An 18,160-nucleotide genomic window follows, 5' to 3' on the forward strand; every position below is an offset into this window, starting at 1 on the left:
ATAGGAGCCAGGGCAGGAAGCTGCAGTGGAGACCTAGCCTCATGAAAGTATCCCTAGAGAGACAGTGCCAGCATTCTTTAATAAAGGAAACAATACACCTCCAAAAGAAATGCTGCTTTTGTTTGGCTTCCGATGTCCCCTCTCCTGGTAGTGACTTCACAGTGGCGTCTGTGATGTAAACTTTGCTAAAGCCTGAGACTCCAGCCTCCAGTCAGGCAGAACCTCACCTCCCACCCAAGCCCAATATGAGTGTCCTGTCTTGCCTCCACCCCCTTCTGTCTTTTGGTTTCCCCAAGACTATGGCCACAAGTGACAGGTTACGGGCTAGGAAGGACCACCACCACCAAGTCCCCATGCCCTTCCTCCTCTTCTTCCAGAAGGTCCCTGAACATGTCCCTTCAGTCCAGCCTATAGACTCAGTGAAGACAGGACTCATGTCTCCTCAGGAAATCAATAAAGGAGGAAAAAAGGGATGTAGGCAATCACAATAGTAAAGTTTACCATCTAAGTCAGGAATCGGTAGCCTGAGGGCCAAATCTTGCCAAGTGCCCAGTTTTGTAAATAAAGTTTTTATTAGAACATAGTCACAGCCACTTACTTATATATTGTTTATGGCTGCTTTCACATTGAAACAACAGATCTGAGTTGTTGCAACAGAGACTGTATTGTGTGCAAAGTCTAATATATTTACTATCTAGCGCTTTCCAGGAAAGGGTTTCCCACCATGGATCTAATCTTAACAATTCTCCTTTCTCTTGAGTATATACTGTGGAGAAACCCTCACATAGGCTTGCTAGGAGACAACTGGAAGATTTTTTAATAAAAAATTTTATAATAGCAAAACCCCAAATGTTTATCAAACAGAAGAACTGATCAATTGTGGAATATGCATGCGTACAGTGCACATAATACAACAGCAAAAGTAAACAGCAGCTATACATGTTAGCATGGATGAACCTCATAGAATGTTGAATAATAAAAACAAGTCAGAAAAATACATATGATGTAGTTCCATTTGCAGAACAGTCCAGAAACAAGATCAAGCAATATGTATTTGCTAAAGGTATAGAGAAAGGCAAGGAAATAATAAACACATAATTCAGAATAGTGGATATCTATTTATAGGGTGAGAAGGAGGAGGGATAATCTGAGAGATACATACAAAGAGCTTAAAGGGAGTGGGGATGGTTCTGTTAAGCAAAGGACGTGTCCATGGTAAGTTATTGTATCTTTTTTTATTTTAACATCTCTGAAATCAGCACGGTTTTAAATTGTTGTCAGCCAGGTGGCAGTCAAAGCTTTAAAAATACTAACCAACTTATTTCACTTATGTTTTCCTTTGGGCAAGAGAGGTAGATGACAAAATACCTAAGTCTGAAAGATATCTTTCAATAAATAGAAAAGAAAAATTCTAAGTGACAGAAATATTCAGAATCCAGGAACATGGGAAAGAGTTAGATATCTTGTAGAAGAATCCATAATGCGGTTTATTAATGAACTCTGTAAATTACGTGTGCATGGGAAAGGTAACTCTAAAAATAAAAAAACACACCATACATTAGAAATGAGATGACAAATTTTTAAAAAGTCTACTTTAAAAAAGAAATTACATTGTCTTCTCAATTTAAAAAAGTTGTAAATAAATTAAATGAGTCTATAAAAATCATTAGGTTGTATTAACAATAGATGAGTAAAGTTGAACTTGAGAAAAATGATTCTGAGAACCATGTGTGTTTGTGTTGAGCCTGGGAGTCATCTGCCCAGCCTTGCAATTCTTTGCTCATTCTCTGTGACAGTAGCGTCTGCTAGGGCAGAAGTTGGGTTTCCAGTAAAGATTAGGGACTTCCAGAGACCGAACAAGTGTGGCAGAGATGGAGGAGGTAAGAAACCAGGTATTCTGGGAGGAGTGGTGGCTTAGGAATATCAGTGGAAGCCCTGCTCAGTTGCTCTGATGGCCGGCTAGAAAATCCCACCTTGTGATTTCTGATATACAGGGACCAGTAGATGCTGGGGATCAAGGTGTCCTTGGAGGAGATTCTTGAAGCAGTGAATATAGGTAGAAGTAGAGAAAGAGGCATGCTCTCAGATCTGAGAGGAGCTTTGGGGAAGCCTTTTGGGAATGTAAGAGGTTATGGGGTAGAGGAGAGGAAGAAAGGTGAACTCTTTTCAAAGCCATCAAATTTATGCTATGCCAGAGGCTTTTACAAATGGCGTAATCTCATAATTTGTGGATCATGGCTTTATCTCTTGTCCCTCTCTTAGTCTTGTTTTATTCATTCCCCCCTCCCCCACCCCCAACATTGCTTTAACAAACCTAGTTTGTCCACTATGCATGGTGTTAGCTGAGCAGACCCACAATTTACACAATTGCCACTGAAGTAAAGTGGAGGTGGGGACTTTACCAGGCACATTCTCTGTATTTCCTTTCCTATCTCCGCAGTTCATCAAGAAACAGATGCGCAAATACCTACATATTTCAAAGCAACAGTCCTCTTCCTCTGGGGGAGATATCAATTCGGGCATCAAGTCAATAAACCCCATCAGATAAAGGCCAATATTTTTGACAGGTGCTCACTTTGGCAACACATATACTAAAATTGGAACGATACAGAGAAGATTAGCATGGCCCCTGCGCAAGGATGACACACAAATTCATGAAGCATTCCATATATTTTAAATAAAAAATGTATTTAACAATAATATTCATCATCATGGTAGCAATTCTGCTGCAGCAAGTGTAATGAGGAGATGAATGGCTGATTACTAACCAGTGTCCCGAATTTAAACTCTAGCGTCCACACCTACATACATACAAAAGATGAGAAAGGGATCTTTTGCCAACAGCAAAATAAGATAATTCATGGAGTTGTTGTGATCAGGTGGAGTATTTCAGACAGAAGAAAGATGTACTATTGTGGGAAGAAGCATGGTGCCTCAAAATATTGAAGGCAGTGTCAGGGCTGGAGGGCAAGAGTGATGAGAGAGATGCTGGAGAACATCTGCAGGGGGCAGGTCAGGCAAGGCTTCGAGGTCCATGTAAAGGATGTCGATGTCTGGCCTTGAGTAATGAAAAGCCACTGAAATGTTGTAAATAGGGGCATGACTTGATCAAATCTGCACTTTGTAAAGGACACTGTGTTCGCTGTGAAGAGAAATATTTGGGGATGGGGTTGTTAATATGTGACTTTATGTTACTTCCTATCCTTTGCCACAGGCTCCATAAAATGAGGAGATTGGAGGGGATGTTTTGAAAGACACCTTTCCATTTGAAATATCCATGTCGGGTGGACATTCCTTCATTGAAGGACTTGTGGCCCAGGCTGCTGGGAGTGTGTTTGGACATTGCTTTGGCTTCAGACAACTCCCTCACCCAAGGTAATGCCCCAGAGCATGCAATAACAACTGATTGATGTGGAGTGTGAAGGTCTGGCCGTCTTAGCCCAACACAGACCTACTCTCAAGGGCCATTTGACTTTGAGAGCTCCATGTGAGGCCTGCCTCACAGCTCTACTTCTTCTGTGTAATCCTACCTTCTTCCCTTCCCTTCCACAGATGCTGGTCCTAAGGGCAGTCTTTAATAAACATCCTTTTCATAAAACTCTACCTCAAAATCGGTTTCTTTGTGGTGTTATTTACAATAGCCAAAATATGAAAGCAACCCAAGTGCCTATCAATAGACAAGGGGATAAAAAAAAGCTGTGGTACATATACACAACGGAATATTACTTGGCCATGAAAAAGAATATTACCATTGGCAATGGCATGGGGTGGACCTAGGATATTATGCTGAGTGAAATAAGTCAGTCAGAGAAAGACAAATACCATATTATTTCACTTACCTGTGGAATCTAAAGAACAAAATGAATGAACAAACAAAATTGAAACAAACTCATAGATACAGAAAACAAACTGATGGTTGCCAGAGGGGAGTAGGTTAAACGGGGACTGGGTGAAAAAGGTGAAGAGATTAAGAAATACAAATTGGTAGTTACAAAATAGTCACAGGGATGTAAAATACAGCATAAGGAATATGCATAAGGAATAATCCAAACAATAATATTTTAAGAAATCTGTAAGGTGTCAGGTGAGTACTGCAATTATTGGGGAAACATTTTGTAAAGTATGATTATCTAACCACTATGCTGCACACCTGAAACTAATTCAAAATAATATTTAAAAATAAAAAGAGCAAAAATAAATATATATATATATTGGGGGAACACAGTTTGCCACACTGTGTTAGTATAATGTGCTGTGGCCACCTCCTCTGACTCCATTAACCTTCTGAAAGGAGTTGGTGATAAACACGTTCTTTCTCTTGTTCTCTCTCCTTCTCTTGAGTGTAGGTCCCTCCACCCCCACCCATCTTCTGGAGCACACCTTTCTTTCTCCTAAACTCCAAGAGCCCTTCTTTTGCCTCTAAAACTTGTTTTGTGAGGCCACGCAGCCCAGCTGGCTCACTTCCTCCACAACTCACTTCTTCTACCACTGTATCTTTCTATTTTTTGTTTGTGTTTTTTTCTTTCTTTCTTTTTAAAAAAATTATTTTTCCTTTTTCTTTTTTCTTTTTTACCACTGTATCTTTCTAAATAAACTTTTGCTTCTATTTGGAAAAAAAAAAGAGAGAGAGAGAGAAAGAGAGTTGGTGATAGCCAGGAAGGGTATAATGTACTACATATGGTTTTAAATTTAAAGTACATTTCCTTATTGCAAAAGTGTGTCTACATTGGAAAGTTTAGAACATATAGATATGAAAAAAAGGAAACAAATATCCCATTGTTTGCCTTGATAATTCATCGATTACTCAAAAATGAACTGGTTAGACTTATGCCTCCAGAAAGATGGAGTAGGCATATTTCCCCCTATTCCTCTCATTCATACAACTAAAGACCTAGGACATTATATGTGAAATAAACATGAGAAGACTCTGAAAGGTGGGGAGACGCAGAGAGACCTGCAAGGGACCACAGGAAATGAGGTGGTGAATTCCCTGGGTTTTTCTTTTTTTGTCTCATGCATCCCAGGCTTGGAGCTGAAGAAGCTGGCAATCTGAAAAAAAGTCCCAACAAAAACCTTATCTCTCTAGCCAAAGGACCAGGAAAGGAGCAGCCAAAAAAAAAAAAAAAAAAAAAAAAAAAAAAAAAAAAAGGCAGAAAGCTTTCACACAGTAACTGCTCTACTCCAGCCAAACATCACAGAAAAAACAGTGCTCCCAACCCCCACCCAAGCAACCAATAACGTGGAGAGATTTTTGTGATGATTCAAAAACAAGCATAATAATAGTATATTTACTTTTTCTTCAGTGGAATTCCACATAGCGATGTAAATGTAGATTTCAACCACAGTAACAGCTACAAGTAATTCAAAAAGGCTTATCTCCCTTTTTGTAGGACTCAATCCATTTTAAGTTCTTCAGCCTGCAAGAAGAGACAACTGGTCCTTAGTGGGACCTCGTTGTCCTTCAGTGGGACCTCACATGTGGGGCACAAATCTATACTAATAATAGACAAATATGTAAATTGAATGTCCCTCCACAACACCCACAGCCAATCAGGAGTGAGTATGCAAATTAACCCAACAAAGATTGCGGGCCTGTGGGAAGCGCACATGCATGCAGGCGCTGAGCGGCCGGGGGCAGGGTGGGACGCCACTGGAGCGGCTGGGGTCCTGGGGACGCCAATGGAGTGTCCGGTCCTGTCAGCCCGGCCTGGGGGCGGCTGGAGTTCCCAGTCCTTTTGGTTTCTGCAGCCCCTGGACCGGAAGCGGAAGCCCAGAGCATGGGGAGCACCAGGAATGCTGGGAATCATAGTTCTGGTGGCAGACGCGTTGCAGGATCTCCTAAACACTAGAGCAAAGTGAGCCTGGAGCAAGTTACTGTTGTGGGTGGGGAATGGAGGGAAAGCAAAGGTGAGAGACATAAATAAAGTCAGAGTGCTGAGGAAAAATTACAAGGAAGATATCCTAAAACTTCTAGGAAATCTCCACCAATGGAGCAAAGAAAACAAAGCCTCTATTATTCTGTGAGCACCAAACCAAACTGGGTTGGGGTCTCAGACGATTCGCTCATATGATTGCAAAGACAGACAGAAACTCCTGGATTGGAGAGGGCTCCCCTGAGGGCTCCCAGATTGGAGAGGGTGCGGGTCGGACTGAGGGACCCACCCCCCATGTATGAATTTTGTGCACCCGGTCCCTAGTCTTTGATATAAAAGAAGATGTAAACTGGAGATAGTTCTCAAGTGCTAGGGTTACTACTGTCCCCTGCTGCTAAGGAATGGCGTAGCAGGTACAAGACACTGTGGCATCTCCCCTCCCATCTGCTGCACACAGACCTGGATTGTTGAGATTGTTAGTGATGAGGTTGTTTGTAACCAGGAGACAAGAACAGCAAAAACAGTGATAAGGATTTGAAACTGTACAGCAAGGAACAATGCATTAGTGATGACTCTCACCTAACGTGCATTGTTGAAACAATATATCTGAGCTGATAGAAATTATATGATAGAGCCCCGGCCAGGAAAACTCAAGAGTCTCATCCAGATATGCCACGGTTGTGGGTTCCATCCCGGCAGGACATATATAAGAGTCAACCAATGAATGCATAAATAACTGGAACAACAAATCCATCTCTCTCTCTCTCTCTCTCTCTCTCTCTCTCTCTCTCTCTCTCTCTCTTTCTCTCTCTATCTCTCTCTCCCCACCTCTCATCAATAAATAAATAAAATAAATAAATAAATAAATAAATAAATAAATAAATAAATAAAAATTTAAAAAATTATGTGATAGAAGCAGGATTTGGAGATGAAAAATGTAATTTGATAATTTTCTTTTCTTCTGCCTGGGTTGATCAACAAGCAGCAATATGATGTAACTGACTAATAAGAGCTCAGGGATGTTATTTATGAACCTGTCTACCAATGACAGAGGTGGTAAGGCCAACAAAATCAAAGTCAAGGTAAATGGTGCTGGAACAATTGGACTCCCATGTGAAAAAAAGAGAGGAATCTCAGCTCATCTTACACAGCATAGATGTAAATTAACTAAAATATACAAGATTTGACGTTATAAAACTTCTAGAAGAAAACACAAGGGAAAATCTTTGTGACCGTGTGTTAGACAAAGATGTCTTGGCTAGGACATAAAAAGCATATGAACCATAAAAGAAAACACTGTTAAGAAAATGAAATGATTGGCCACAGATTTTTATTTTTATTTTTGGTTAATCCTCACCTGATTTTTTCCATTGATTTTTAGAGAGTGAAAGAGAGGGAGGAGGGGGACAGAGAGAGAAAGAGAGAGAGAAACATCGATGTGAAAGACACACATTGGTTGGTTGCCTCCCGCATGTGTCCCTAGAGTCTGGGGATCAAACTTGCAATAGAGATACACACCCTTGACCAGAAATCCAACTGAAATCGTTTCTGTCTGTAGACTGATGCTCTGAGCAAAAACGGCGAGGGCACCACCGAATTTTTTTTAAAGGATAGATTTATTGCGGCATAATTTATATATGGTAAAATTAATGTCAGGTGTATGGTTCTATGAGTTTTGATGAATATGTACTTCCATTTAACCACCATCACCAGAATTAAGATACAGAATATTTTCATAAGCCCAAATAAATTATTTTCTGCCCCCGCTGTGTTCCTTCTTCTCCCTTCAACCCCAGTCCCTAATAACCACTGATCTGATTGCTGCTCATGTGCAAAAATTTGCCTTTTTCAGGATGCCATATAAATAGAATCTGACAACATATAGATTTTCATATCTGGCTTCTTTCTTTCTCTTAGCATACAGCTTTTGAGGTCCACCAGTGTTGTTGCATGTATCAAGGGCTTGTTCCTATTTACAGATGATGCGTATTCCATTGTACGGAGGTACCATAATTCTTTTATTCATTCGCCAGTTGATGGACGTTTGGGCTATTGTCAGTCCTATAAACATCCATATACACGTCTTTGTATGGACATGTTTTCAGTAACTACATAGGAATGGAATTGTTGGGCCCTGTAATTGTTACATGTCTAACTATATAAGAAAGCGTCAAGCAGTTTTCTAAAGAGGCTGTATCATGTTTTAGTTATGCCAGCAAACTATGAGAGTTGGTGGCAGCGACCTTTGGTTGACATTTTGAATGCTCCATAAAAAGTTTTTAAAAATGAAATCAAAGAATCTTATTTTAATGAGGTAAATTTGAGAACTTTTTTTTATCAGAATAACAATCTTTTCTTTTATGTGCACCATGCTCTCATAAGTTGCCCACGAATTTAGAAATTTGTGACACTTCTAATGAAAATAACCTTTCAAAGAAATCTTTACGTCTGATTTCTTTTTTAGTTAATTTGCTGCCTGGGAATAGAATAGACATCTCTGAATTTCTAAATAAAAATAAAAATCAGTGGATGGTGAAGAAATGGAAATTAGGAATATATTATTCATTTCTAATCGTGGTCACAAATATTTCCAAATAAAAAAAACATTTAAATAGTATATAAAATCCAATCTAATTTGTTTAAAATTTACTTGTGACGGTGGGGTTAGAGTCGACATAACTTTAAAAAATATCTGCTGCCCTAGCCGGTTTGGCTCAGTGGATAGAGCGTCGGCCTGCGGACTGAAGGGTCCCAGGTTCGATTCCGGTCAAGGGCATGTACCTGGGTTGCGAGCACATCCCCAGTAGGGGGCGTGCAGGAGGCAGCTGATCGATGTCTCTCTCTCATCGATGTTTCTAACTCTCTATCCCTCTCTCTTCCTCTCTGTAAAAAATCAATAAAAATATATATAAAAATAAATAAATAAAAAATATCTGCTTATCCTTATTTTCTAACCATTATGGAAGGCATGTAGATAGATGCCTTGTTTAATTTTAAGCGTTAAAAGAACCCACGAAAAGCAGCTACCAGCTGCTACTTTTTAGGGGCAGAAAGTAGAGGTACTATCCCACTTTAACGCCCCCTGGCGACAAAGCCACCGAATTGCAGGAAGATGGAGGAGGGGGGGCAGGAAAGGTCGGCGAGGGGAGAAAAGTTGTGCGCAGGCGCAATAGCGAGCCAGCGGTGTGAGGCGGGACAAGTCTCGGTTAAAGAACAGCTCTTTCAGCCAATAAAGAGACAACATCATCGACTTCTTCCCGGAAGTCGAATTACCCAGCAGTGGGAGAGGCCGTTACTAGAGTAAACGCAGTTCTGAGGTGAGTGGGCGGCGACGGTTTGGGGCTCCGTTCGCCACGCTTTTCTCTTCCCTGGACCCCGCAGCTCCGTCGGGGCAGGCTGGGAATGGGGGAGACCTGGGGCGGGGCGCGCTCGCTCCCTCAGCGCGGCCCTCGGCGTGGCTTCCCGGCCGCGCGCGGAGCCCAGGTGGACCGCCCGGCGGGCTGGGTTGCCTCCGTCCGTGTGGGGAGGCCGGGCCGGGCTGCAGATTGGGAGACCGTGGCGGTGTGGCCTTGGCCAGTCTTCTGGCGTCTCCGGCCTCTCTAAAGTGAGAACAGCGTCCCCACCCGACCTCCCGCTGAACTTCCAGGGGTTGGGGTGGGGAAGAGGTGGATCCCAAGCCCAGTCGTCCCGACACTCCTCTGGAGAGGCTTTAAAACTACTCTGTCGCAGCCACATTTGCGGTAGAAGTGGATCCGTGTGGGGTGCGACCTGGCATTGGTTTCACTAAAGACCTCCATCGCTTTGAAAAGATCAGTCTAGAGAAGTGATGGCTAAATAAACCTAATTTCCGTAGGATGTCAGGGTCCCTGGTACAGTTGGGGGCTTCACGGTTTCCTGATTGAAGCTAGTGCCGGGCAGCACAGAGGACCGAGGATACGAATTCCTGCTCTGGACCGTGTACCAGTCTTTGGTGCCAGAACTTCCCCTCATGGAGACTTGGGATCCTTATCTGTAACATGAAGTTAGTGCTTAATTCAGAATGGTTAGGCAGATTAAGTAAGAGAGGATATAAAACAGTGGCACCGGTCACGAAGTTGGCCTTTGGAAAATGGAAACTTAAAAATAGAGGCATGCACATGGTGCTGAGAAGCACAAACCGAGACTCACAACCAAAAAGGCTTGCGTGGGTGAAACCTGGGCTGGTTAAAATTTATTTTGAGTCCTAGCCGGTTTGGCTAAGTGGATAGGGCTTCCGCCTGAGGACTGAAGCATCCTGGGTTCGATTTTGGTCAAGGACACATGCCCTGGTTGCCTGCTGGATTGCCAGTAGGGGGCGTGTAGGAGGCTGCTGATCAATGATTCTCTCTCATCATGGATGTTTCTATCTCTCCCTCTCCCTTCCTCACTGACATCAATAAAAAATATATCTAAAAAATTATTTTGAAGTATCAGGTCACTGCCACTTCTCTGATTCTGGTAATGATGTGGTTAGTAAGAGAACATTCTTGTTTTGGGGGTATGCACTGCAATATTAGGGGTAAAGAGATGAGAGACCAATAAGGCAAGTGAGGATTATGTTAAAATTAGGAGAATATGTGTGAAGAATATGAAACGTTTACCCTGGCAAGTGGGCTCAATGGTTAGAGCGTCCACCAGTACAGGAAGGGTTGCAGGTTCAATTCCCAATCAAGGGTAGGTATCTGGGTTGCAGGTTCAGTCCTCAGCTCCAATGGAAGACAACCAATGGATGTCTCCCACCACCACCACCTTCCACTCTCTCAAAATCAGTAGGGAAAATATCATAGGGTGAGGATTAACAACAACAAAAGAGATCATGGAATGTTCTTTCTACTATTCATACAGTCTTCTGTATATATAAAAGCCTAAGTGACCATCCGACCATCTGACCAGTAGCTATGACGCTCAATGACCACCAGGGGGCAGATGCTTAGTGCAGGAGCTGCCAAGCTGCAGTGACTTGGCAGCTGCGGTTCTCTGGTGACACATTGGGAACCAGAGAGGAGGGAGCCCGATTCTGGGGTGCTTCACACGAGAACTGCCCTCTTGCAATCAAGGACCCTGGGGGGATGTTGGAGAGCCAATTTCGGCCAATTCTCGCCGGCCAGGCCAAGGGACCCCACTGGTGCATGAATCTGTGCACAGGGCCTTTAGTGTTTCTGTAAGTCTTAATTTATGTTAAAACTTTTTTTATTTTTTTATTAAAAATATCTTTTTTTTATTGATTTCAGAGAGGAAAGGAGAGAGAGAAATGTCAATGATGAGAGAGAAACATTGATCGGCTGCCTCTATGACCCCCACTGGGGATTGAGCCCACAACCCTGGCACGTGCTCTTGCCCAGAATTGAGCCCGTGACCTTTAGTCTGCAAGCCAATGTTCTATCCATTGAGCCAAACCGACTAGGGCTGTTAAAACGTTTTAAAGGGTTGATTATAACTATTTGCAGCTGTCCTAAGTTTGTAACCAAGTGAAACAGTACACAATGTTTATAACCCTCCTCCCCATGCACTTTCATTCCTTTTTCCTTAATGGCTATAGACTATCTTATACAGTCCTCATCTATGAAATCATGCATTTATTCCAACTTTTCCTACTCTTTTCGAACAGGGCTGCATTAAACTTAAGCATTTTTTTTTTTTTTGTGTACTTGTACCAATTTTATAGGATAAATTTCTATAAATGGAATTATTGGTTCAAAGAATATCAGTATTAAACTTTTTGATACTGCCAAATTAAATTCCAAATATGTATTTGCTTCCTTTCCTATCAGTTGTGGATGAGAATTTCCCATATTATCTGGGGGTGGTGCTGGCCTAGCACCTAAGAGTGTTACCTATAGGTGGTCATGAAGGTGACTAATATGAGAGCTGAGGTGAGTGCTCTCCACCCCAGAAGCCTCCCTTTAGGGCGAGGATAACTAAACGTTTGCTTCTAAAGTTAGGATGACCACTCTGCAGACTCTGAAAGGAAGGAGAGAGTGACGTCTGCTGGAATCCAAGGCCTGCCACATAGAAGGTGTTCTATTTGTTGATTATATGGAATATTTGACATCTTGATGGTTTGTTAGATGAAAAGTCTCCTTTTTAAAAAATGGTTTAAAAAGTATATTAGCCTGGCCTGGCTGGTGTTGCTCAGTGGTTGAGCATTGACCCATGAACCAAATATTCAGGAAGGCCTAACTCACCGGTTGGATTCCCAGTCAGGTCACATGCTGGGCGGGGATTGCAGGGGGCATGCAGGAGGCAGCCAATGGATGGTGTTTCCCTCATTGATATTTCTATCTCTCTATTCCTCTGCCTTCCTCTCTCTTTAAAAATTAATAGCATCTTAAAACAAAGTGTATTAGCCTGAATATTTTCCCTTTATTTGTTTATATTTAATTTTTTAAAATTTATTGATTTTATTGAAAGGAAGGGGGAGAGAAAGAGAGAAGTGTTGATTTGTGTTCCACTTACTTTTGCATTCATTGGTTGATTTTTGTGTGTGCCCTGACTGGGGATTGAACTTGCAACTTAGCATATCAGGATGACTTTAACCCCAACTGAGCTACCTGGTTAGGGCATCCCAACTTTATTTAACAATTGCATTTTCCTTGTTATCTTCTGCTATATCCTTCATTAAGGTAGGTTTTTTTTGTTTTGTTTGTTTTTTTAAGAGATTCACTCAATGGACCTTTATAGAGGACCTACCACCTTTTAGGCATTGTTTGAGGTGCAATTTGGTAGAGTTGTGAACAAGACAGGCAATTCCTGAAGTCATGGTGCTCCTGGGAAATGGAGTCAGAAAATAAAGTTTTTTAAAAATAAAAATTTCTAGTTTTTGCCCTTGGTTAGCTTGCAAGCATTTTTATCCCAGAAAAATGAGGTGTTATTTTGCTTATACATTGCTAAATGGAATTTTTAGATTTATTTTTATTAAATTTATTGGGGTGACATTGGTTCATAACATTATGAAAGTTTCAGGTATACATCCTCATAATTTTATTCCATTGTGTGCCTGTCACCCAAAGTCTAGTCTTTATGTATTTGACCCTTTATTCTTGTCCTTTCCCACCCTCCTTTCTTTCTGGTAACCACCATTCTGTTGTGCTATATTTATTTTTGGTAGTCAGATCTATTGGTCTTTTGTAGTAGCCTTAAAACTTGTAGTTATTTTTTTTGGTAGATTGTAAGCAGTACTGGGATGGAGGTAGTGTTTTTTATTTATCCTTGAAAGGTAGTATAATGCGGTGTTTGAGATCTTTAGACTCTGGATCCATCCTCTACTACATACTCTGTGACTTTACACAAATGGCTCAACCACTTGTTTCATCTCTAAAATGGAAACAGCACCTTTCTTTTCTCGGATTTCTCACAACCATGAGAAAAGTATTTAGAATAGTGTCTGACATATAGTTTGCGCTCAAATATTATCTATCATCATAATCATCATCCCTGGATACTCATTATCATATATTAACAAACATATATATGAAAGAATGAACACACATTAAGGATGTTTGTACCCACTTCCAAGTTCTCTGATTTGGAGCCCTCTTGAAATGGATGAAACTGCTCAACAAATATTTATGAAGCTTCTATGTGCAAGGCTATGGACATAGCAAGAACTATGATAGACAAAATTTTTCCCTTTATGGAGCTTATTGTCTGGTTGGGGAGACAAATCAGCAGCATTCTCAGCAGCATTCTCTGCCACTGTGGCTTGGTGGAAACTCAGGAATGTTCCATAGCTACCTTTAGGACTTCACAAATTCCAGTATAAAACTACCTCCAGTATATTATTTGCCATCTTTCATGTTAGATGGTGTTTTATATCTTGAAAAATCTGATAAGATCAGTCTAAGTGAGCACAGTTTTCTTTATAGATGAAAATATACTGCAGCATATTTTTTTTGTGCCGCTGAAAGTATTAAGTAGAGAAGGAAAGTACTTGGATAAATAGAAAAGGATCAAAACCTTTCCCTGTTGTAAATGTTAGTTTTAGAAACCAAGGAGATCATTTTGTTCTGGGCCCCCAACTGCTAGGGCGAAAAAAGGAAAATATTCTATCTCTAGTCACCCAATGTGACAGGTTTGTTTTGTAGAGGTACTCTAAATCTTTGGTCTATTTCTGTAGGTTCTTGATCTTCCACAATGGGTGAGCCACAGCAAGTGAGTGCCCTTCCACCACCTCCGATGCAATACATCAAGGAGTATACGGATGAAAATATTCAGGAAGGACTAGCTCCCAAGCCTCCACCTCCAATAAAAGACAGTTATATGATGTTTGGCAACCAGTTTCAGTGTGATGATCTTATCATCCGTCCTTTAGAAAGTCAGGGCATTGAACGGCTTCATCCTATGCAGTTTGATCACAAGAAAGAACTGAGAAAACTGAATATGTCTATCCTTATTAATTTCTTAGACCTCTTAGATATCTTGATAAGGAGCCCTGGGAGTATAAAGCGAGAAGAGAAACTGGAAGATCTTAAGCTGCTTTTTGTACATGTTCATCATCTCATAAATGAATACCGACCTCACCAAGCAAGAGAAACCCTCAGGGTCATGATGGAGGTGCAGAAACGTCAACGCCTTGAAACAGCTGAGAGGTTTCAGAAGCATCTGGAAAGAGTCATTGAGATGATTCAAAATTGCTTGGCTTCTTTGCCTGATGATTTGCCCCATTCAGAAGCAGGGATAAAAGTAAAATCTGAACCAATGGATGCTGATGATAGCAACAATTGTACTGGACAGAATGAACAAGAAAGAGAAAATTCAGGTCATCGGAAAGACCAGATTATAGAGAAAGATGCTGCCTTGTGCGTTCTAATTGATGAAATGAATGAAAGACCATAAGGGGTTTTTTGTTGTTTTTTCTTTTTTCCTTTCTGTAAATAGCATCATATATTAGTTAATTTGCTCTTGGAGAGTCTTAAAAGATATATAACTAGGAGTTATGTAAACAGCTTCACTCTCCAACTTCATCAATTATGAGATATCACAGGCAGTGATTTCATTTTATGGCAAGCATAGGCAATGAGTGTGACTGCATTAAGAATAATCAACTTAAAAAGCAAAGTGCTGCTGTTGTGTGGAATATTCCTGTTTTTGGAGTTGCACTAAACATTGAAGATAATCCTCAGTAATAGCAAATTTTCATCCTTGGAATGTAGACTTGCTTTAAGAATGATAAATAAAGGATATCAAGTAGTATAAATATGAAATTGTGAAATCTTTATATTTTACTTAAAAATTTGCTTACTCTCTAAAAAAGTATTATAACATGTTAAATAAGAGGAATCCCATAGAGTTACAAAATAGTAATTTTATTTTTCCTCTCGACTGCTCCTGTAAATACATTATGTCAAACAGTCTTGACCCTATCCTGGATGGGTCCCGTAACTTTTTTTTAGTCAATCAGATAATAAGTCCTTTGATCACTTTTAGTTGCAACCATTCATTTTAGTAATTAAAATATTTATGTAATTAATTGTACATTTCCTTTAAAATTCAGTTCATACTTGTTTAAAGCTGGAAGCCTGCAATGGAAAGGGAATTTGGTGGCAGAGACTGTTAGATGTTCACTGGAGATTGTATCTCCCCTGAGATACGGTGCTGAGATAAGGCTGCCCTGCCAGGGACTATATTTTCCCACTTGTGTCTATGTAAGGCTCTGAGATTAATTTCTTAGCAGTGGAATGAGGGTTAAAAATCCAGGCCTGCCCCATAAAAATTTCTTGCACAATCCTCCATTCTGTTCTTACCTGTTGGGTGAATGGCCACACCCAGGATAACTTTGGGTCCTCCATTCTCTTCTGGTTGGATGGCCAGCATAATTTTACCATTTTGAAGATGATAAAGGTTTAATTAGTTTGGGCCCTTGAATGACTAAGGACTAGGCCCTCCTTTCATTAACTCCTTCTCCCCTCCACCCCCAGCACCCAAATCCAGCTGATTTGACTATCTGAGCAAGAAGTCACCTGTTTTGATCACAAGACTTTATTTCTGTATTTCTCTTCTCTTCCCTCTAACCTCTCCACCAAAGTCTTGGTGAAGAGTCTGCCTTGTATTTGAGGTTCTCTGCTGGCCTTTCTCTTAATGTAGGCCAGTGGTTCTCAAAGTGTAATCTTGGATAGTAACATTAGCATTATTGGAGACCCTATTAGAAATGCAAGTTCTCTTGCCTCACTCCAGACCTACTAAATCAAACTCCAGCAGTGGTATACAACAAGCTATGATTTAATAAGCCCTTGGATGAATCTGGTGCAAATAATCAAAATTTAAGTAGTAAAAAAAAAAAAAAAGAATCACTGATAAAGGTAATGCCTTTTCCCAGATGTACTTTTGATATTTTCCTCAGTCCCTGGTTTCCAGTATACCATCCTTACTCTATTAAGGTCTTCAGCTCTAGAGCTGGCAAAAACCAGTTTAAGTGACCACAGGTCAATTCTATATGTGAAACATTCATTCTCTTTAGAAATCTTTGGAGTGTAGGCTGTTCCCAAGTAGATTGGCCACTTTTTTTTTTCTTTTTTTTTTTTTTCTGGCATGTATTTGGTGTGGATTGTTGGGCTCCGGAGGACACAGGCCAGTCTTAAGTTTACAATGAAGGGGAAGAGGTATTCCTCTCATTCCCTTCTGGGAGAGCAATAACACTTGAGCAGCTCTCGAAAGAAATCTCGTTACTTATTTGCCTTCAACCCTTTTATAATCATAAGGATGTTGGGCTAAGAAGGTACAAAGCCAATTTTTTAGCTGTTTTGCAAATCCTTGCAAGGAAAAGAAACCTAATTGAATCACGTTATAAGAGTTACAACATAATTTGTATATGAATTTGTGTTTGGGGAGAGGATTAAGGGATTTAAATTCCATTAGCAACTTAAATTCTGACTTTGAGAGGATCTGATTTTGTAGGTCTTTTAAAAGAATTTTGATGTGAACTATTTCAATGGTATAAAGTAGCACAAGATCTGATAGTTAAAAGTTTAAAAGCTTATATGGTCCTGGCCAGTGTGGCTCAGTGGTTAAAGTGTCAGCCTACACACTGGTCTAGTGTTTGATTCTTGGTCAGGGGCACATACCTGGGTTGCAGGTTTGATCCCCACCCCTACTTGGGAGTGTGTGGGAGGCAGCCAATAGATGTGTGTCTCTCACATTGATGTTTCTCCCATATAGGTTTCAAGTTTCCCCTCCCTGATATCTTGGGCAACAGACTAGATTTCAAGGTCCCCCTTTTATATTGTTGTGGCTTTTCCCAGAATGTATGAGAACATCTGACAATTTTATCTTGGCAAGTCCCAAGTCTGCTGACTTCTTTGTTCACTGGGTGAGATAAACTGCACCTTTTCCCCCTTTCTTCCCCTCCTGCCCTAGCAGCTATCTATCCTGCCTAACAGTACGTCCTGAAGTGACTGGAAACAGCAAGTGCAAGGGTCTCATGAGGAAATAAAAAGGTGGCATGAATTGGATGAGAAAGATTATTGCCACAACATAGGGAGGAGGTGGAGCTAGAGAAGCATATAGAGCAGATTATAGGATTTAAAAGGCCAAGGGAAGGAGTTTGTTTTATCCTAAATCTGATGGAAAGTCAAAAGCAAACATATATAGGGCTTTGTCCACACTGTTCTAATAACTACATAGACAGTCATTTCATCCTCACAACAACCCAATGAAATCAATATAATTTTTATACCCATATTACAGATGAGGAATCAATTGCTCTGAGAGGTTATGTAATTTACCCAAGGTTACCAAGACAGTGAGTGGCAGAGCCAGGATTGAAAATTTCTACTTTCAAAGGCAAAGCAGTCCAGCTGGTGTGGGTCACTGGTTGAGCATCAACCCATGAATCGAGGTCATGGTACATGCCTGTATTTTGAGCTCAATCCCCAGTAGAGGGCGTGTAGGAGGCAGCTGATTGATGTTTCTGTCTCATCAATGTTTCTACCTATCCCTCTCTCTCTCTCTAAAATCAATAAAAACATACATTTTTTTTTTAAAAAGAGGAAGAAAAAAAAAAAGCCAAAGCACTTAACTCCATACTTTACCACCTCTCTACTGCATCATACAGTTAATAAGTAATCCTATCTAATAAAAGAGTAATATGCAAATTGACCATACCTCCGCCACACCCACAAAGCCACGTCCACCAGCCAATCAGGAGCGAGTATGCAAATTAACCCAACCAAGATGGCTGTGACCACAGAGTGAACAGGAGGCTTGGGTTTCCCTGGCAATGGAGGAAGCCAAGCTTCCTGCACACCCTGGCCAGCTCTGGACTCCACTCAAGG

At 40.8% G+C, this 18,160-nt stretch overlaps 1 protein-coding gene across 1 annotated transcript; it reads left to right on the forward strand.

The window, feature by feature from the left end:
• Positions 1 to 9,076: 9,076 nt before the first annotated feature.
• MED7 (mediator complex subunit 7) lies at positions 9,077 to 16,153 on the forward strand. Its single transcript, XM_080677082.1, has 2 exons — positions 9,077 to 9,190; positions 14,008 to 16,153. The coding sequence occupies exon 2, from the start codon at positions 14,025 to 14,027 to the stop codon at positions 14,724 to 14,726; it is 702 nt and encodes a 233-aa protein (XP_080533208.1). The 5' UTR covers positions 9,077 to 9,190; positions 14,008 to 14,024; the 3' UTR covers positions 14,727 to 16,153.
• Positions 16,154 to 18,160: the final 2,007 nt, after the last annotated feature.

This window comes from Plecotus auritus (genome assembly GCF_963455305.1).
Source record: "Plecotus auritus genome assembly, chromosome: 6".
In the NCBI taxonomy this organism is placed as follows: Eukaryota; Metazoa; Chordata; class Mammalia; order Chiroptera; family Vespertilionidae; genus Plecotus; species Plecotus auritus.